This window comes from Ambystoma mexicanum, chromosome 6q (genome assembly GCF_040938575.1).
Source record: "Ambystoma mexicanum isolate Mex_15411 chromosome 6q, UKY_AmexF1_1, whole genome shotgun sequence".
Lineage (NCBI taxonomy): Eukaryota > Metazoa > Chordata > Amphibia > Caudata > Ambystomatidae > Ambystoma > Ambystoma mexicanum.
This window is the reverse complement of record NC_090937.1, coordinates 1,437,783,797-1,437,805,841: the sequence shown is the minus strand read 5'-3', so window position 1 is coordinate 1,437,805,841 and position 22,045 is coordinate 1,437,783,797. Positions and strand designations below refer to the sequence as shown.

At 48.0% G+C, this 22,045-nt stretch overlaps 1 protein-coding gene across 2 annotated transcripts in view; it reads right to left on the bottom strand.

Annotated features, from left to right (window-relative positions):
- Positions 1 to 374: 374 nt before the first annotated feature.
- SLBP (stem-loop histone mRNA binding protein) overlaps positions 375 to 22,045 on the bottom strand; it is a 36,369-nt gene continuing 14,698 nt past the window's right edge. Inside the window, exons 3-8 of one of the 2 annotated variants that reach the window (XM_069632148.1) lie at positions 21,446 to 21,553; positions 20,660 to 20,719; positions 20,182 to 20,313; positions 19,894 to 20,043; positions 11,678 to 11,771; positions 375 to 1,650 (exon numbers count right to left, since the gene is read on the bottom strand). In XM_069632148.1, coding sequence (XP_069488249.1) covers positions 1,537 to 1,650; positions 11,678 to 11,771; positions 19,894 to 20,043; positions 20,182 to 20,313; positions 20,660 to 20,719; positions 21,446 to 21,553 — 658 coding nt within the window. In that variant the 3' untranslated portion in view covers positions 375 to 1,536. The remainder of the gene's footprint in view (positions 1,651 to 11,677; positions 11,772 to 19,893; positions 20,044 to 20,181; positions 20,314 to 20,659; positions 20,720 to 21,445; positions 21,554 to 22,045) is intronic. The other variant, XM_069632149.1, reaches the window with a different exon arrangement.

The following is a 22,045-nucleotide window of genomic DNA, read 5'->3' as shown; positions in this document are numbered from 1 at the left end:
GCGTAGGCGGGTCCTAAAAGGATGTAGATAGGACACAAAAGTGTTGGAAGTTTTCCTATTGGAAAAGGCTATATATGTGTACCGAGGGGTCCCAGTCTGACGACGGGGAATATTCTAAGCATGTGAATCCATGAAAGATCCAATGCTGGAGAACCAGGTTTAAAAAATACGGTCAGCATGTTGTGCTTTGTAAATCAAGAGTTGTAGCTCTTACACCATCACCTGGCAGACGGACTAATGTAATACCTGACTGCAGAGAAAGCACAGTTAATGTACAATTAAGTACATATGCTCACTGCAGCACGTACAGCCCTTTATCCTACCATGCAAAAACCCAATGACTTCCCCTTCACACCCATCAAATCAGACCACCATTGTAAATAATTCTTTATTTGGCGAAGAACACATGAATAGGAAAATACATCCATTTTACAATTTGCATCTCAAAATCTGTACAATGCTACATTTACAATCTTATTAAGAGCATCTGTATGGTTAAAAATGTAAAAATGCAGTCTCTTCAAGCAAAGATGTTAATGATCACTTGAGCTTGCTTTCAATTAGGTTACAACGGGTTGTATTCACACGTTGCCAGACACAAGGGTGACCACAGATTCATGAAACTAGAACTTGCCATCTTGTCTGGGTAGACCATTTTACTGAATGTGTGGGAAATGCCAGTGCACCCCTTTACCTGCAACTTCAAGGTTGACAGATTATTGAAAATCAAACTGGATTACAACCAAACCAAAGTGTAGAAGCTTGATAAACCACAACTGGTTTGAAAATGCTTCTTTAGTCTTCAGATCCAAAAACACTTGTTTAACCAAGTGTTGGCAAATTCAAGTGTGAATACCAATTTCATTCAGGAAATATAGTGCTGCAGAAATAAGCTTACATCAAGGGACTACAAAGGAAAGGGGTGTATATTAAAGCAAAGTAAAAATGTTTCTACTCGCTGTATAAAACATGAATAGCAGTTGCCGATTTTGAAATTTAAAAAAATAAATTTTAAGTAAGCCCCCAGTAAAGCATTCAGCACAATGTCCAAGCAAGGCATCTTGACTTGAAGGCGGGGGTAAGTCCACAACTTGAAAAATTCCATTCATGCCATCCTTTGTTCATGGTTTTAAAATTAAGTTGTAGGCTACCGTCTTCAATGTCCACTGGTCAAGGAGCAAACGCAACTAGCAAAAAGTACTACAAGCACATTGATGGAAGTTGCCACGGAAGCAGCAATTAAACTCCACAAGATGTTGATACAGGCACACATTATTGAACAGCCATAGCAAGCAGACATGGTTGCAAATAAATGTACATGGCATGTGCTTGTTGTAAAACACAAGGCGTGCATGTCCCAAGCATTGCACGTTGCAGGATACCAGCCATCAATTTGAAGCCTATAAAACCATTAAAACAAATACCGTCCACTGTTTGAGGCAAAATGTTCTTTACCAGACTGATCAAACTGGGTTTAAGTGTTAACGCATCAGTTTTTAAAAGTGCAAGTCCTCATCTTGCTGCAAATTGTAATTATTAGCTCAGCCACTTGTCACTTTCAGCAGTCTCCTTCAAACACTTGTCAAGATCAAATTCAGCTTCATGGCGCTCAACGCGTCGAACCTTTGTGGGCGTGCCAGAATAAATATCCTTAAAAAAAAAAGTCAAAAAGAGAGAAAAGGATGAATCACTACTCAACGTTGCAACAGCACATGCAAACAATATCCCAAAATAAGGCATATTCTTTATCAAGCGGTGTAACAAGGTGGCCAACACTGAAAGCAATACCAATAACTTGTGAAGTGTGTGTGCTGCTAAGCTATTTAGAGAACATTACATTGATCACAAACCCAGGCTTTAACCACGGTCCACAAATGTATGTCCCTCTAAATTAAACCAGATTTAGAAATCATACCCAACAGTTGCCAAGTTGTAGTGACCATTAGAGAGAACCAGTAACTACTGCGGAGCACTAGACTGCCGTATGAAGGGACGAGTTCGGTGATTTACTTATGCATCCATTCAAAAGCATGCACCTATACACACACTCGATAATACCACCATATGCAGGATTGAATTACTGCCATAGGAGAGCACATTATACTACTACCACCTCAAGGCCGAAATGTGCAGCCACTTGCTGCATGAGCCGATACACCCTAGAACAGTGCTGCACAGCTCATTTACTAAACGTTATGAAAGACCATTCCAGAGCGAACACAGTCCCCCATCTCCCCTCACCCCTCACCCCTCCCACCCCCCCAAGCTACCACACCTAGTATCTGGTCAAGCTTCTTGGAAAGAATACATGACTTCAGCCGGATACAATAGGACTGATTAAGATCAATTAAGCTCATGTTCCTCCTTGCCAATGCTCAAGGGCAGCGGACTCAGCTGAGACCAGATAAAAACAGACCGGTTCCTGCATGGCACCTTATAGCTTTCAAGAGGAAATCATTGGGGCAAAGGTGTGAACATGGCAAATCAAACTAGCACGCCTGGGACAGGCGATGCCAGCAATTAACATCTTGTGGGGAATTGTGAGCCGCATGTTAGCGTAGGGACACTGGATCAGAAGCCAGGTTGACGGTCTCTGGCCTCACTGGACCAGCCCTGGGACAATTTCCCCAAACACGAAGAAACTAAGGACAGTTCGAATCCAGCCCATAAACTGGACATATATCGGTTCTTATGAAGAAATCGATCCTGCTGCATAGTGGGAGGGTGCTGAAACACCGAATGTGCAGTAACGTAAGCCAGTGACCAATGAGCTCACTTGCAATAAACATTGAAGCTTCAAAATATTCAGTGCTTATGAATATCTCCATCATCTGATTAAACAGTCAGCCTTTTTCGTCCTTCCGCTCAAACAGCAAATCAATGCCAATTTGAAGCCACTTCTCTTAAATTGAGTGGTTCCATGTTTAACATGATGGCATGCCTTCCCTTTTTTATTTTAAGCGCAGCATCAAATCATGCAGCAGATTGATAGTTATTTCTGCTGCGGCGAGGGGACCACTGGACAATGAAGCTCCGCTTTTAATATTTGGCTGGTTAGGTTGCTGAGTTTTCCTGATGGCAGCCCTTCACTTTTTTCATTGTCAGATGTGTTCCTCCTCCCTCGGGAGCAAGGCTACGCTACTTTATTCTCCAGATATACAATTTCTTAATGTGGGAATAGGGTATTTCAGTGAAGGAACAAGTTACTTACCTGTAACTGGTTCTCCAGCATGGGTCTGGCATGGATTCACATGCTCATGAATATTACCCGTCGTCAGGCTGGGAATCCTCGGTAAAGAAAAAAAAAAAATCAGTATCAGTTTCGTTTCTGATCTGTCTTTCGTAGTAGTAACTGATCTCTGCGTCATACTGACCACAGCCAATGACTGCCCTCTACCTAAGCCCCGCCTCTGGCAGCCATCTTCAGATTTGGTAGCACATGAAGTGGCAGTATGACCAAGTGAAGAGCCGCAGAGGGGTAGGCGGGAGGGTTCGCATGTGAATCCATGCCATACCCATGCTGGAGAACAACAGTTACAGGTAAGTAACTTGTTCCTTCTCCAGCATGGGGTCTGGCATGGATTCACATGCTCATGAATAAAGAATACATAGCAGTACACACATGCACAACCACGGGAGGTGGCAAAGGCTCAACATTAAGCAATTCTTACCTCCTCACCAGGCTCACCTTAGGCGAACAGGTTGCGCAGCACTGCTTGGCCGACCCTGGACTCCTCCCTGGAATCTCCATCGGTGCAGTAGAATTTCGTGAAGGTGTGCGTCGACCTCCACATAGCAGCCCTGCAGATGTCCAGCAAGGGCACACCAGATAGGAACGCCGTGGTAGCTGCGATCGCTCTGGTGGAATGGGCTCTCGGACGGCCAGGCAGCGGTCGGTTTGCCAACCGATGACAGTACATGATACAGCCGGAGAGCCATCTGGAAATGGAGGCCTTTGAGAGTGCCTTCCCCTGATTGACAGGTCCAAAGTTCACAAAAAGTTGTGACGTCTTCCGAAAACACTTCGTGCAGTCCACGTAAAACTTCAGCGCTCTAGCCACATCCAGCAAGTGCAAAGTCCTTTCGGCCGGCGACGGGAAGAAAACAGGCAAGACCAAGGGTTCGTTGAGGTGGAAGTCCGACGGCACCTTGGGCATGAAGGAGGGGTGCGTCCTGAGCACTACCCTCGTGTCGTGAAAAGTCAAGTACGGGGGCTTGCAGGAAAGGGCCTGGATCTCTCCCACTCTTCATGCGGAGGTGATGGCCACAAGAAACGCTGTTTTCCACGACAAGAACTTCAACAGAGCCGAGTGCAGAGGCTCGAACGGAGGCCCCATGAGCTTGGTCAGCACCACGTTCAGCTCCCACGCCGGAGCCTTCACCGGCGGGAACGATCTGAACAGTCCCTTCATGAATTCTTTCACCAGACGATGAGACCACAAAGACGTCCGCCCCGTGGTTCTGGTGTATCGGGAGATCGCAGCAAGATGAATCTTGATGGACGCGTGTGCCAGTCCAGCCTTGGCCAGCGTCAGAAGGTACGGCAGTACCTGGGGAGCCGTAATCCGTAGAGGGTTAATCTTCTGTGCGTGGCACCAGACAGAGAACCTCTTCCATTTGTGTCCGTAGCATTTAAGAGTCGAGGACGCCCTGGCCTTTGCAAGAACCTCTCTGCAGTCGGCCGGTATGTCGTATCCTCCAAACTCTAACGCTGCAGGAGCCAGGCCTGCAAGTTCAGCGACTTCGGGTCTTGATAGAGGATGGCGCCTCCTTCCCTGGAGAGAAGACCCGCGTCCACTGGCAGCTTGATTGACGGGGACACTGACAAGTCCAGGAACCATATCTGCCTCGGCCACGCAGGTGCGACGAGTATCATCCTGCACTGTGACCTCTTCAGCTGGTTGATGAGCCGGATCAGCATAGGCAATGGAGTGAACGCGTATAGAAACAGGCCCTCCCAGGGGAACGAGAAAGCATCGCCCATGCTCCTCGGCTGGGGAAACCTGCTGGCGAACCTCCAGCACTTAGAGTTCGTTGCCGTCGCGAACAGATCGATCTGGGGTGTGCCCCACCGTCGGAAGAGGCGGTCCACTAGATCCTGTCGTAGTTCCCACTCGTGGCACGAGCGCAGCTCTCTGCTGAGCGAGTCGGCAATGGTTTTTTATCCCTGCCAGATGAAACGGCACCAGAAACATCCCTTGGGCGACGGCCCAATGCCACAGATCCTGCGCCTCTTTGGACAGGGCTGGGGATCTGGTACCGCCCTGCTTCCTGATGTAGACCATGGTGGTGGTGTTGTCGGTGAAGATCCTCACCACCTTGCCCTTGAGGGACGGAAGAAAGGACCCGAGGGCCCAAAACACTGCACAGAGCTCCAGGACGTCGATATGGAGGGACTTCTCCGTCGGAAGCCAAAGGCCTCTTGCGTGCAGATTTTCAGTGTGCGCTCCCCACCCTTCCAGGGAGGCATCCGTGGTCACTGTCTCCTGGTGGCCGGGGGTCTGGAAGTCCATGCCCGCCGTCAGTTGCACGATGCCCCACCACCGGATCACTCGTAGGAAACTCTCGTCGAGTGTGATCCTCTCCTCGAAGCTGCCCGTCGTCTGGATCCAACGCGCGTCCAGGAACTCCAGCAACGGGCGCATCCGGAGCCTGCACAGGCGGATGAGATAAATGCAAGAAGACATCATTCCGAGGAGGGACTTGATGGACCTCACCCTGGCCGCGTCCGCAGCCAGCATCCGCTGCACCTTGCCCAAGATGGCCCTCGTCCTTTCCTCCGACGGAGAGGCCAGAAGACACACTGTCGAGCTTCGCTCCCAGAAACAGTGTGTCTTGCGTGGGCACCAGGTGGGACTTGGCGTAGTTTATGGAGAATCCCAGGTCCGTGAGTAGTTGGACGGTCCTTGCCGTGTGCTCCACGGCGAGCTCCTTCGTCTTTGCTCGGATGAGCCAGTCGTCCAGGTAGGGGTAGACGTGGATCCCCTCTCGGCACAGCTGCGCCGCCACCGGTGCGAGGCACTTGGTGAACACCCTGGGTGCCGACCTCAATCCGAAGGGAAGGGCTTTGAACTGGTAGTGACGCCCTTGGACCACGAACCTGAGAAACTTTCGGTGTCCCTTTAGGATGGACTATGGAAGTAGGCATCCTCCAAATCCAACGACGACAGGAAATCGCCCTCCTCCAGTTGACCCAGGACGTGTTGGAGGGTGACCATCCGGAACTTCTGTGCCTTGATGAATTTGTTCAGTCGTCGTAGGTCCAGGATGGGACGCCAACCTCCCGTCTTCTTCACGAGGAAGTATCTTGAGTAAACTCCGGAGCCCCGAAGCCTCTTTGGGACGAGCTCGATGGCGCCCTTCTTGAGCATCGCCTTTACCTCCAAGAGAAGTTGAGGGACGTGCTGTTCTTTCCTGGCCACAGGGGGGGGACGCGCGGGCACCTCTTTAGAAACTCGAGCGCGTGACCCCGAGCTAGGGCGTCCAGCACCCAACGGTCGGTGGAGATTGACTCCCACACGCTGACGAAGCTAGCCAGCCGGCCTCCCACCGGGGTGCTTCGGTGGGGGCCCGACCCCACGGCCGGTTCAGTCCTGCTTCGACGAGGCTTTGCCGCCTTGTCCTCCTTGGCGACGACGGCGGGGTCCGCCTGACTGAACGGGCCGCTTGACGGTAGGTGGAAAATCCGCCACTGGAACCTTTGTGCCTCCGCCGCTCCGAAAGGGCGGGCGCCGTTGCTGGAGAACCCCAAGAGCCCGGGCCGTGTCCGCCTTGATGGCTTGCAGGGAATCGTCCACTGTTTTCTCAAACATGTTTCCGTCGAACGGCATGTCCAAGACTCTGGTCTGCACGGCCTGACGGAAGTCAGTAGCCTTGAGCCATCCACGCCACCTAAGGCACACACCGTTGCCCAACTGGCAAAATCCAGTGTCAGCGACGTCCGTCGCAATGGCGTGGTCCGACGTCACCTCTCCTTCCTGCAAGATCTCTAGGGCTTCCGCCCTCTTGTCTGGTAGGAAGTCCAACAGGGGGGGCCAGTTTGTACCACAACTCCCTGTCGTAGCGGGCTACGATAGCCAAGGCGTTGGCCGCCTTAATCGTCGTCACTGCCGACGAGATGACTCTGCGTCCCATCGTGTCCAATTTCTTTCCCTCGCCGTCCGGTGGGGAGGTCGACGTAGAGGCCGCGCCCCCCCCCTCAGCTTTCTTCATGGCCGCCGCGGAGACGACTGAGTCCGGGGCCGCGTCCGGGACCCGGTACTTCTTCTCGTACCGATCCCTTCTAGCTGGCGTCGTGGATGGGTTCTTGAGGAGGGCGAGTCCCTCATCCCAAATATCGTCTAGTAGAGGTACAGCGAGGACAGTCTTCCTCTTGGCCTTGCGCCGTTGATAAAGGAAACCTTCCTTCTCTTCCGGGCAGAGCTGGAAAAGCTCGGATGCCCTGGCGATCATGGAGTGAAACAATCCAATCTCGTCGGGTGGGGAAGCCCGGGTGGGAGGTGACGACGGGAGATCCTAGTCGTCTGTACCCGTCGCGGCCGTGTCAGTCCCCGTATCATCCCCACGTGTCGTGGACGGGGAGGAGGGCTGAACAGGGCCCGATGGCTGAAAGGAGGTGGAGGATGAATCCTTCTCTTAGGGGGAGGGCTCCCAGAAGGGCCTGGCTCCGGGTCCCCCGTCGGGAGCGGTTCCTTTGTTGGTGATAACGGCAGTCTCGTCCTTATCTCCGAGCATAAGGACTGTATAGCCAACAAAATGGCCGCCGAGTTGTCTTGCGGCACTGGTTGAGGGGAGTCCGACGGGCGGTCAGGAGCCCTGTCGGCACCCTCGACGTTCTCGTCGTCTCCTACGTCGGGGTCCCTCCCGACAGGCTGGTCTTCCAAGCCAACACCGTGGCTTAAGACTTCGATCAGCTCCTCCTCAGAGGTTGAGGCCGAATCCACAACGACCTCCTGCCCCCCTTTTTCTTCTCCGTCGGAGGTTTCACGGGGGTCCTGTCGATGGGCATGAAAGAGGACTCCCTCTGCGGTGGCAGGGAGACTGGGCCCCGAGGTCGCCACCACTGGTGTAGCCTCCACAGGCTGAGCCAGGGCCGCTGCAACTGGATAGAGGCCTTGGCCGGGTGGATTAAGGCTTTCACCGCCTTCTCCTTGGGGGGGGAGGGGAAGGGTCACCGCCTCGCTCCCCCTCCGATGGGGCCTTCGAGCTCGACCGAGGTCTCTCCAGGAGCTTCGCCGGGTGCTCGGCCTTCCTCTTACCCGAGCCAGAGGGTTGGCTCGTGGTTGATGGCGCCAGGGAGGATGCGCCCTGCCTGGCGCCCGTAGAGCCCGACCGTTCGGCACTCCCGGTGCCAGCGGACTCGCGGTGCTTGGCCTTCTGTTGGACCCCCGTCGCCGGGGCGCCCTCAAAGGTCTTAGAAAACCGCTCGGACTTCTTCTCGCCTGACGGGCTCTTTCCTTCCAGCCAGTTGGCGAGACGTTGATGGCGGTCCTTCATGGTCCGCTCCGACATATTGCCGCAAAACGAACAGTCCTTCTCCACGTGCGTCTTGTCCTCATGTAGGCAGTAAAGGCACAGGGAGTGTTTGTCCTCCTTAAAGACATTCTGAAGCTGGCATCCAGGGCAGACCCTGAACAGCTTTCCGGGCGTCGAGCTTCCCTTCTCCTGGGCCATGGCCGAGATGGGCCTGAGAAACTTCTGGAGTCCTCCAAAAGCGTGGCTCGACGAAATCTTCACCCTTGAGGGGCGTAGACGAATCCGACACGGGTCCCCGTTAATCGGATGAAGAAACGGTGGAACTTGAGGCTCTTTTGACCGAAAAAAGACATTTTTCTGAAAAAAACGTGAAAAAAGCACTAACGCTCGAGAGCAATAGCACGAGGATCCCAACACTTGAATGTGCAGTAAAAATCTGAAGATGGCTGCCAGAGGCGGGGCTTAGGTAGAGGGCAGTCTTTGGCTGTGGTCAGTATGACGCAGAGATCAGTGATTGGTTACTACTACGAAAGACAGATCAGAAACGAAACGGATACTGATTTTTTCTTTACCGAGGATTCCCAGCCTGACGGGGAATATTCATGAGCATGTGAATCCATGCCAGACCCCATGCTGGAGAAAAGTTATTAACAAGTCTGTAGGATATGTAGGAATCAGACCACTAAATTCAGTGTGGAGGTCACAGCTCAAGAAAACAGCCCGGAGGGGGTGAATACCCTACCTATGCACTGGGTGACATTTCCATCAGAACCGCCGCCCTTCGTCAGGAAGCAAGAGTGTAGAGCCAGCCCCATTGTGTGCAATCACACCCTTTCCCCCAAAAACCACCATGACAAAGGGAAATTGCTTCCTAGTCCTGTAGTAGGGTGCAATATTGTACTTGCTTTTCGGGTTAAGATGTTAATCAAGATGGTTCAGAAAGGTTTCAGGCTACCAAGTATAATTCATGACTTCTGTGAGCCCAAGACGTGGTGCAGGAGATGCAGCCATGGTTGTGTGCCTAGGTGAACCTCATCGGGCCACTGAGTGAGATAATGCTGAAGTATAGCAGCAATGAGCTAAAATTGGTTCCTTGGGAAGGGAACATCTAGAGCTCGGTCCTGACCCCACAAATTATCGATCTTTATATTTGGCATGGTTTTGCTCATGGACTGCAGCAATCTTGAATATAGCTAGGCATTGGAAGCCAACAATTATTCTGAAACCTTTTTAAATGAGCCCCTCTGACAGATCAGAAAGTAGAGATAAAGTAAAAGTAGGATTGGCATGGCATTAGTAGCACAACACTATGTGGGGTAACTTTAATCAGATAGACAAACCCGAATATGGCAGAAACTGAACTTGTAAAAGATTCTGAATTGCTAACAGCGCTGCAAATGTCAGCTACATATGGGGTTAAAATAAAACAATCGCGCAAATACAAATCTACAACCACTGTTCTAGGAGGCATCTTGTTCAATGAGTGTTTGCTACTATATAGTAAAAAAGATTAATTTAGATTATCTGACTGCATAGAAATGAGGATGAATGTCTGCTACTTCAATGTAATAAACGTATTACTCTTGCAAATTATAAAAGCCCAAAGAACTATAGGAGGTTTTCAATTACAGATTTATATGGCACTCCACTCGCAAATATTTCAGAAAGCTCAAAATGTAACCTACTGCGCTCCATTGAATATCAGCTTTCAGGGGAGTAAATCATTTAGACTGAATCACTAGCCTCTGATCGTCTGCGTCTGAAATACTTTTATGTGGAATTAGAATGGGTGGGGAGAGATGCGTGAAACAAAAGTGGTTTAAGAGAAAGCTTACATCCAGCGACTGCTTGACCTCTTGGGAAGTGTTCCACATTCACAAACAGTCCCACCAGGGCATGGTGAGCCAGCAATTCCCACAAGGACACAGGAATCCGTATAATTTATTGAATTTATACAACCGAAAGATCAGATCGAAATTTTCAAAAGTACTATCATTCAGTGCCATTAGAGTAAACAAGGGGAGCGGGGGTTTGTAGGTGTCCCCTGCACCCTTGTTCACTGTAATAGCTTGAGGGGTTGCCCACCACTTGTCAAAAAATAAAGTTGCCACTAAATAAAACCCTGAAGTGCCATTGCAATCACGGAAGTTAAGGGAACAGGCCTCATAGGGGCACACAGCAACCTCCTCCAGTGAAGTGAGGGGATATTTTATTATCTTTATAGACCCGCAGGGAGGGCCGTACCGGGCGTTATGGGCCCTGAAGACTGAGTTAATGGCATGAGCGAAGAGAGGGCCTTTAACGAGGTATAAGGGACCATAGCGTACGGTACGGCCCTCCCTGCAGGTCTATAAAGCTATTAGAACACCCTCAGGGCCTGAATCTGAACTTGGCATTGTGAATGTGCTAAAAAGCAAGATTCACTGCGCCAAATCAGTACACCCAGGCTTCACCAGTATTTTCAAGTGGGCCTGGGCATGCTCATAGTGCACCTTCAGGATTGCGCCCGTTTGTCATAACGGGTGCAATCCTGAAATCACAGCAGCAGTTTTGTAAAATAACTATTTTACAAAAATGCTGCTGAGAAGAGGGGTGCATATGAACACCTTCATATACACCAAAGGAAGCAGCTTCAACGTTGCAGAATACAACACAGAAGCTGTTTGATTTGCAAACACCAGATTTGCGGCCTGTAATCAATCTGCGGGCTATATCCGTGCGTATAGCCGGCAGATTGACCAATCAGCTTCCCAGAAACACCACTAGGGTGTTCTATTTTGTAAAATGCTTTCCCTCCTCCAGAGGTATAAAATGCAACAATGCCTCGTGGCATTTCCCCAGACCTTCATTAGTTAAACACTGAATCTCAACATACTTGCAACAGAAATTAACAAACGTAGTAGCCGCTTGCCAATGAGGCAGGAATTTGCTTCACTGTACTTTCATAATTGCAACACAAACTAGCATCCATATCAAGGAGGGATGGGAGTTGAGACTGCACTTGCTTGCACTAGGCCGGTCTGTTTTTCCAGTAGTTTCAGCGTCATGAGCCCAAGCGCTGTGGCTCAAACCCGACTGCTGCCATCATGAGAAAGGAAACTTCAAGGATGCATGTTCTTCACATATCAAACTATGAAAAGCACAATTGTTCTGAAGAATGTGTACGGCAAAGATGAATAGGACAGCCATGAAGAGTACTTACATCATTGTCATCGTCGTCCTCCTGGCTGCACATTAATGCTTCCGCCGATTCACTAGTTAATGAATTAGTCTCCACCTCATCAAGGGCAATTTTGCTACAAAAAGACAAAATGACACGGCGTTAAATTTTCCTTCACAATGCAAGGCATCAATTTTTTTAAACTGATTAGCTGATTTTGCTGATTAAATTAGCAAATCAACTAATTTGATTAGCAATTTTGTACTAATATTGGATGTCACCAGAATTATCCCAAGTAGAATTAGCAAGAATGCAGAAATGATACCTCTGAAGTATAAGTGTGAGAGTAGTGAGTGTGCATGTAGAGAGGGCTAAGTGTGAAAGCTAGGATGCAAGAGTGAGACCTATGGTGTGAGAATGAGAGCTTTGGTGCAAGAGTCAAGAACTATGGTGCGAGACACGAGTTTGGGCAAGTCTTCAAAAGAGCCAGGGTTAAAGAGTGAGATGGTGTTGAGAGCCAGGGTGCAATAGAAGGGGTGTGTGGGAAGCTGGTAGAGACGGAGTACATGTGTTGTAACTAGGGTGCCCTTATGTTGAGTGCTGGGAGAGTGAAAATGAGCCCAGGGAAGGTGAAATGTTGAAAATAAGGGTCCGTTAAAGATACGAAATGTGCAAGGCAGGAGAAAAGATGTGAAAGATGGGTGCCTGCATGAGTTACCGGCGCAAGGGTGGGAGGCCAGAGAGGGCATGTGTGGGAGTTAGTGTGCGCATGCCATTTGGGGAAAGGGGAGACAAAAAAAAAAGAACAGGGGTCTGGGGGAGTTTGCAGGGAGACTGTAAGGGAGGGAGTTAAGGCCCTGGAATCTCAGAATTTTGATGGGGAAAGCTTTCACTGATTGCTTTGTTATGCTTGCAGGACTACGCTGCCGTGGTCTCCCTGCCCCAAAGTGTGGCTTTATCTCTGCAGCAATTACTGTAATGCTTCCAGCACATTGGCAAAAAGAAAGCAGGTAAAGCAAAATAACGCACGTTTATTTTGCTTCACCTTTCATTCTTTTTTGCCGACTTTCAATGCTAACGTGCGTTTCTTTTGCTTTTGTTCTTTTTTGCCCAGGTTAGGGTGGACTCAGCCCCATTGAACCATAACCAGTTTGCAGGCTCGACAACTCACCACTGCACTACATAACCTGATGAAACAGCTAAGGTGAAATGTCCATGTTCGGTACAGCAAATTTCAGGGAAAACCTTTGTATTGGTTCTTGGAGTTTACATGTGCACATTTTATGGAAGGAGAATGCCTTTTGTCCTATGCAATTTGGGTGGTTGTGAAAAGGCAATGTAATGAAATATGCATGTTTCAAATTGAACAGTGTTAGAGAGCGGCTGCTCTCTAACACCCAGCACCCGCCGTAATAACGCTGCCTAATGCTAGTAGAAGAAGCCTTTTAAGAGCAGCAGGCTGCGTTGTTACGGTACCTCTTCAAGTTGAAGCCGGAGTAGAGTGTGAGAGGGGTCTGGAAATCCTCTTACGTGACGCTGAACCCGGCCTGGGCTCACATTGATACAATGTTTTGAGCCCAGCCCTGGTGCTTCTGCCCACCTCACCTGCAGTGCACACTGTGCACAGAGGCAGGCATTAAAAAAGGAACCTTTTGTTGTACAATCATATTGCAGTAACTGCGACATGATCATGAAAATAATCAAACCGGCTTAATTATATCGCAAATAGCGATACCGCTTATTTTATGCCTTGCAATGTATGTCTCAGTTGACAGAAAAAACCCGCTACATTGCACAAGGTTAAACTTCAGCACGAAAGGTACTTATGAACGTGAAGGACTGCTCTAAAAAGTATGATTGAAGTTACATTAGAAAACAAAATGCTGTATAACTGATGGTGCACCTGCCATTGAACTCACTGTTAGCTTTGACTTTGTATCAAGGTATAAATTAGTTTTCAAAAATTGATTAGCAGAGTTTGCCAATTAAAATTTTTGATTCGCAAACACCCATTTGATTAGCAATTTTGTACTAATATTGTTAATGTCACTGGATGTTTTGTACCCAAGACAAGAAATGAGCAACACTAGAGCAGTTTTCCTTACAGCTGCAAGGAGTCGACCCATAGCAACAGAGGACAAATGTAGAATGAGATTTCTGCAAAATGGTGCTGGTCACTACAAACCCACTATGTTTGTCACAATGCTGCCACCCAGAGTCCAGCCATGCACAGTGAAACTTATTTGACATTTACTGCAAACAAAGTAGATGTTAAATACAAGTTTCAAACATCTCATGTAAATGCTACTCGCCCTTTGTAAAATCTTCCACTGAGTGGGTGAAACTACTTTGCTAGCCATGGAGGAGTCTGTAAAATGTAAAAGGTTAGCTGCATGAAATGGACACAAAATAGATTTGATAAAAGGCTTTGAAAACAGTTTGCCCAGTTGTCTCCTGCAGGTGGCAATATAACAATCGAAGCGAGCTTTAGAGGCCAACTACAGTGTTTGGTATTGCAGTAGATCTGTAGATCTACAGTTTGGATGGATCTATTAAAGATTGGATGATCTATTGATTACTACTTTGCGCAAGCATTTAGTTCGCTTTGTGCATTATGTAAGAGGAAATAAAGACTACGTAGAGTGGATTGCGTAGTCGGTTATCGCATTTCAGGGTCCCAGAGTTAAAGCAGCAGGGTGATAATCTAGAATGTTAACAAGTATGGGTTCGATCATGGGTTGAGCACCAGTTGCAAAATGTATGCAACCTGCAGGTTACAGAACTAGGTTTACCATCAAAAGCATTTGATGGTGTACATTTTGAAACGTTCACTAGTCAGCCAGATGCATCTTCCCCAACAGAATGAAATATAGTTGACACTATGAAATTCAGATAGACTAACCTACACTTTACTGTAAAGCATGGATCGTTGCAAAAAGGTTTTACAGCCTCAATACTGTGATGTATTGTATTAGTTAACAACTTACAATTTAAGAATGGAATTGCATGAATTCAAAAAATATAACGTTGGTGCATACTTGTCTTTGCTAGAAAGGATATAAAAAGCCTCATCCCAATTACTTCTGGTTTGCAATAATTTAAAAAAAAAAAAAAAAATCTTGCACTCCTAGACATGCATTTGGCACTCTAGAGTGGATGGAGGATAAGATTAGTACTGTACTTTCCCTCCGTTAACACTTGAAGTGAATGGAGAAAAGAAGGGTGAAGAGAGCACCTAATGAAAGAAGAATGCAGGGCGAGCTGTGCTTTCATTGAAGAGGGCAACTTAACTAACTTTGCTACACAAGTGTTGATTTTATTAGCAAAACTACAGAATTGCACAGCAAATCTGCTCAATTTATGCCTTGTGTATTCATTTTTGATTACACTACCAGCAACATGCATCATAGAAAAAGCACCAGGGGTTGTAGAATTGTTACTTGCCATGCTAGACTCAAGCTAGGTCTACTTATGTAGTTTAGTGAAAGCAGCATGATCAGCAGTCATTTATTAGGGCCTGTCTAGTGGTAGTTCCTTATGAGCCCCAAACTGTTTACAGTACCAGACTCTTATTGCCAATAAAACTGGCCCATATTAATGGAGAATTAGATGCACCAGAAGCAGTTACGATGAAAGTGAAGTAACATGGGAAGAGTCTACTTGGGAATTTAGGATGTTCAATGGTGGGATTAGGAGGCATACCAGCTTTTATCCGAAGGAGAACCCTGTGAGGGAGGTTCTCCTTAAGGCTGTGTGGTCAGGATCCTCCGATAGCTCTTCCTAAGGTACAACTAGGGATTCGCTAAAGCTCACTAGGCTCTCTAAGTTGCAGCCATGGCCAAGCAGACTTGGCTTAACTCAAAGGAGGCAGAGTGGGCTGCGTTAGGGGAGTTTTCCTAATGTCGACTGTTAAGAATTCTGTAAACTATCCCAGTGGTTTGTAGATCTCCCACTCAGTCTGTAGTAACACGACCTTGAGTGGCAGAGCCGTAAGGCTCATCTTAAGAGGAAGATGTGAGCTGTAGCCAAGTACACAAAACCTTAAACATGCACACCAAATAAACTTTTCACTTATACTTTATATACACACACACCAGAATCACTTTAGACATTTATATATTATAACACTTCAATACACAAGGGACACTTCCACTTTTCCGTTTGTTCGCGGTTAGAAAGAGAAAAGACAGTGTGCTCATTATCAGTTATTATGCGCACCTGCAGTTGCTAACAGTACATACAGTAGTACATTTACTCTGCAAACAAATAGTAAAGTCACTTGAAGGGAGGAAAATGGTTAGAACATTCGCCCGGTGGGTTTCTTCGCAAAGCTAGTCTTAAGTCCAAAAAATGCAACCCTAGCTAAAGGCAGTTCAGAGAGGGTTCAAAGCCTGGACAAGTGACGACAGGACAATGGACAGGATCTCAGCAGCAGTCTCGAAGGAGGACCTGTAGCACGACTTCAGCAACTTCAGGGCGGGTGGGTTGGGGGTGGGTGGGGTATACAGACGACTTGCGGGTTAAGATTGGAGGATTCTGCCTTTGCACGACACTGCACTCAAATTGGGCAGGTCTACTGGTATTGGGGTTTCTGCAGCTCTGCAAACTCCTAGACCTCAGGAGATGGCTCAATTCAAAGTCAGTCTTGGGACCGGTTGTTCCCACCAGCCAACAGGAGTCCTCTTCCTCCTCCGTCACATAGAAAACTGGGTAGTGGTCGCTTCCCGGTGTTGCAAATGGTCCGCAGGAGTGTGCTGGACAGCGTCCTGAGATCTCGCCCTGATGAGCCAGTCGTCTAGTTATGGATTATACATGGTGCCCCTGGGCCCCAAGAAGGGCTGCCACTGCATTCATAAGCCTGGTAAAGACCCCAGGGGATGAATTGAGGCCAAAAGGGTAGAACCTGGTATTGGAAACGAAAGCCCATGATCCTGAACCTCAGGAATGTTTGACGGGGCTGCCAGATAGGGATGTACAGGTATGTGTCCTTCAGATCCAGGGAGCACAACAATAAGCGCTGGGGTAACCATTTTGAACTTTTGGAGCAGAAGGGAAAGGTTCAGGGTGGAAAGGTGCAATACAACCCTCAGGCCAACCTGGTTCTTATTTGGTATGGCAAAAATTCTGAAGTAGAAGCCCATGCCCCGCTGGGACCTTTCACTGGAGCACGCTACCGATAGGATCCAGGAGGTCTGCAAACCTACGCGCCAATGTAGTGCGTGAAGGGCAAGCATGCCCCCCCACTGGAGACACGTGGACCCGGAGGGGAGCATCAAGCCTTCTTTCCCATGGAGGCTGGGGGGGACTGAAAGCCGCCATTGTTCCCTGCTTTGTGCTGCTGGCGGCGGTGTTGACTTGGCGAACGGCCAGGCTGCCCGGATCGTAGTTCTCGGAACCCCCGGAACCTGCCGAAGGCCCACCACTAGTCAGAACGCTGGTGCGCTGTAGGTCTTGGATTTCCTGAGGATGGATAAGGATTTCACAGTCTCAGAACTGTTCTTATCAAGTTCCTCATCCGTGGGGGAATGAAAGAGGTTGCTACCCTCGAATGGAAGGTCCAATATGCACTCCTGATGTCCGGGCTGAACCAAGTAGCCTGGAGCCAGGCAGTCCCAGGTCAGTGGTGATGCAGATGGCTCGGTCCAAGGTCAATATGCGCCACTTGACTCCCATGGCGTCTTGGGCTACCAGCTTTGCTTCTGCCATCCCGGTTAGGGAGAATTCTCAGAAATGTGCCAATTCCTCTCTACCTTGGAGACCCCTAGCAACTTGCTGGATTTTTTCCTTGAGAGACACTCTTTACTCCCCACTCATTTTAATGCGATTTCTGAACTCCGTTTCTATTAGTTGGAGTCTGACAACTCCATAGGCATCATCTTGCGTCACAGCACCTTCAGTGCAGTGACACAGGGAAGTCTTTCAGATTTCCCAAAGGTTTAAATACCTTCTCTTGGATAAACTGTTTCCAAGAGCAGTAAAGTGAAATTTACTTTGCTTACAATTGTAACTTTGTAGACCCAGCACTCTTATAATAGGGTGCTAGAGGGGTTACTTAGCATCTATCCCCTTTGTCTAGCTTCTCATGTAACAATTTTATGTTACCCTTTCCTCACTGAATGGCTTGTGGCAGTGGTTTACTTTTAACTACCGTGATGTGCATTTACTGCGGGCTGCGTTTGCAGCTGCTGTAAAGCACCCAAGGGTGCCATTGTCAAAATGGCCAGTCTTTTTTCGCTATCTTTGTGGAAAGATTATTTTCTGAGTGCCAATCCAGGTTTGGTCCCTTTGCCGCGATTCACGAGTGAAGCCCGCCTCTGGCTCCAGGGGGTCTGGTGGGGGCAGGAAGTGAGGGAGGTGCACGAAACTGTGTGCTTAGTCTTCTAGGAGACCCAAATGCACTCCGGTGATAGTCCAGCTGACTGCGGCAAGGACAGCCACCCTGCTGGGTGACCGACAGCTAGGCTGGAATGAAGAAACTTGCATAAAAAGGAGAGGCTTTTTTGGCTTGGAAGGCAGAGCCGACCACTAGACAAAGGAAATGAGGACAGCTGCTGCAACTTCTGGACCGTTGGTTTGCCCGGTGAAGCCCTGCTGCTGTGCTGAAACTCCAAATTCTTATCGACAGAGAAGCCCCTGCAAGGACAACTACTCCCCTTGAGTTGGCGGGACCAATCAACTCCAAAGTAAGCCACGGACATCTGCAGAGCTGGCTGACTTTCCACAGAGTTGCTGCTGGAAACCGAAACACATTGGAGAGGGACACCAGATTGTGTGCGTTGCTTTTAAGCTGGCCAAGAGCTCCAGGAAGCTCGTCCGGACTCCCAGGAAGCAGGACTGAGCCACCTCAGAGTGCTGGACCCCAGATTCAAGGAAAGTCCATCTCAGCCAGAAACCGCAGTGTTGCTATTTTCAGTAGACGCGAGGAGCTGAAACACCAAAGTGTCACTTGTTTGAAGATTGCCAGTTGCAGTCGGTAACCGTCCCATTGCAGTTCAGGAGTCCCACAAAGTCCCCGCGACTGAGGCCCAGGAACACCAGGATCGGCAGAGCTGTACAGGAACAGAAGTCATCTGCTGCACTTCAACATAAGGTACTGCAAAGTCTAAGAGAACTTACCTCATGTCATGTAACTGCACTTGTTCTCGGTTGGCAAGACTTGCGGTTGCTCTGTAGAGTTGCTGACAGCTTCCTTACCTCACAAGCCTGACCAGCCTGTGGCCCTAATATTCCATTGTCTTTGTACTCATTTACAGCTCGCATTCCTCTTCATCCTAGATAAGCCTGGCTGCTCTGCCAGTCTACCAACCTTGGTTAGTAGGAGCCTACATTAGAAGTTTGGCTCTAAAACCAAGTGATAAGTCTAGTGGATAAGTCTCGTGGATTCCAAACTAACAAACCCAATGGAAGCAAATTGCAAAGAAGAAAATACTCTTCACAGTTCACACAAGAATTGAGGCCACAAACACGTGCACCCCTCTGCATTGTCCAGAATCCAAAATACCTTCAACTCCCTCTTCCTAAATATCTTCCTTCTCGAGCTCTTTGCTCATCTGCCTCCAACTACCTCAGGTTCAGCCGCTTCTCCAAGCAACGAGCTGGGGGTAGATCTCTCTCCGCAGCAGGGGCCTCCCTCTGGAACAGCCTTCCTGCAACTTGGAGAACCATCTCCGGTTCCGGAAGCACCTCAAAACCTTCATCTTTGCCTCCGCTTTCTCTCCCCTGCTAAAACCACTGAATCTGCAACTGGGCCACTCACCGATCTTGGTCCTTGGCCCAGCTACTCTTCCCTGCACTGCCTACCTACACTACGGGACTGTCTCTGTATCCTACAGCCCCTTCTCCCGGCACTTACCTTGCACTTGCCACCAGCTGGTCCTATTATTTATCTTGTATTCTACTAACCATGTACTGCACTTTCCCCTCTCCCCTTCCCCTTGCACTTTTCCCAGTCCCCTATACCCTTGCACGATCTGAATGACACCTGGCCTAGTAGGATCGTTGGCTGTCTCCCCTGGTTTTCCCCGCCTCGTCGCGCCTTGAAACACTTGTGTATAGGCGCGTTACAAATGCCATATCATGCAGAGCATCAAAACAATTGTGAAACATTTCAATGCAAGGCAGTGTCAACAGCACAGTATTAAACATGATTGAAAGCACCAAGTCACCACTGTAGCACACCAACCTCCTAGGCTTGTAATGCACATCTAAATCTTGATATGCAAGTGGCTACATTAAAGTAGGAATGCATAAATACATACATTTCTTGCAAGTCACTTCCTTCTTCAGCTGGCGGATCCCATGCATGCAAAGCAATCTTCCAAAGCTTTATCTGTTGATCCCATGATCTGCGGCTGTACTTCTTAAATTTGTTAGGTGTTTTAGGGTGTACATCTGGCTTTCGAAGATTCCTTTAAAACAGAAAGCGTATTAGCAGTACCAATATCAGTCACGAATATGGCGGTGATAGTATTGAGAGTAAGAGCCGAGGTAATAGACCTAGCAAAACCTTACATTATGTGATTAATGGGCATGTCCTGCAAAATTACCTAGGAACTTCTTTGCTATATCGATCATAGGCAATGGTGTTTTTCCCATAACGGATTTGCTTTTCTCTTCGCATCAGAACATTTTCATCTGTTTCAAGCTCCATTGTAGACGAAGACTCTTTAGAATCCGAACTAAAAAAAAAAATAAAGTTTTAATTAGGTATGTAGCATTTAACAGTTTTGCTACAGATTGCTTACTTAGGACGATACATATAACATTTATTGTTTAACAGTCCACAAAGTTGCCAGCGAGACACTAGTGGACATGAACAGCATGCAGTGTGCCCACCTCCAACTGGCATTCCACCATGGTTATAAAGAGGCTAAAGAGGAAAGTAGGTCTTGCAGGTGTGATAAAGGAAACAAAAGTTGAAAATTAAGAACTGGAAAAAAAATGTATGCTCAATACAAGAAACTAGAAAGTTTACTGCCAATACAAGTTAGTTTATGTAGTAAGAGTAGACCATATGTCACTCACCTGCCAGATGAATTTGTTCTCTCCCTTGCAAAGTCATTGATCAGGAGTTTCCTTTTGTATCTGAAACAGGAAAAAAAAAAAAATGGCTCATGGGCTTAGTAAACAAGATTGCAGCGCAATAACGTCAAAGCAGAGGCAGTAAACAGATGGTCATGTTCACAAATGGGTGCCTTCTAAACAATTGAAATGACTCTCGTTATTATATTTCCATCTTAAATTAAGTGTGCATTTAACAATTCTACTGCCAAAGCATGACACAGGGGTGAAATGCGTATCAGCTGGGGAGCCCAGGCTGCAGTACCACTCCCCCCCCCCCCCACCCCTTATTTAGGGTATGGGACAACTTCTATCACAATAAAAGACAGAATGTTGCAAGTACTTCCATATGTTGAGCAAGTGCCACCCCCCCTCCCCAGGCAATCTAAGCCACTGTATTCTTCCTGCAACTTTTACAAGCTGAAGATCATATGCAAGTGGAGAACAGTGGTTTACAGTCATTACTAACTGCCGAAACACAGGTTCACTGAACAAAGCATACAAAAATTAGAACTACTATACTAAGGGGCATGTGCTTGAGGTAGAGCCAACCACAGGTAACCTTCCCAAGAATCATAATGCCTACAAATTTCACACACACTAAAAACATAGTAGGTATTCAATATATAGACTTCCCACTTAATGCCACTGCTCCATGCTAACAGCAGCAAATGTGAAATTTCCTGATAATTATCTGAGAAGCCCTTCAAGAGAATTAGACATTCCGATTTCATGCACAAGAGCACTGACCTGGCCATTTCCCCATTTACAGTTGCTCGCATGTGCTCTTCTTGCTCCACAGCAGTTCCCCAATCTGCACATCGTGACAGTGGTCTTAATGCTTCAGGTGTGGTAAAACTGTTGGTAAAATATTGCTGCTGAGGTTACTTGGCTCACAATGGCAATGCACAAGCAAACAATGGTGTCGGAGGGCGACCAATAAAGCCATCTGAATTACCAACTTCTGCCAGCAACAAAGGATTGACAAGACCCTCCACCCCCACCAAGCAATCACCCAGTGTGGTGAAAGCATTTTTAGAAAAAGGGAGTGGGGTATGGGAGGTGGGAAGCGCTGGAGTAACCCAGCCAGCCACAAGAGTCCATCAAATAAAAACATCTCCCTTGTTTTAGTGCACGTTTGGACTGCGCTGCAGACAGGTATAAGAATACGGTTCCTTCATGGTACCCCATCCTGCCTAACAGAACAGCCTCACCCAGTAGGACTACTGCCCCCTCCTCCTTCAGCACCGGCACAGTATGAGAATATCCCAACCTCACTAGCATCTGCAGTTGCTCATGTGCGTAGGGAAGCAGAGCTGAGACCAGATGGTTTCAGGAAGGCAGAAGAGT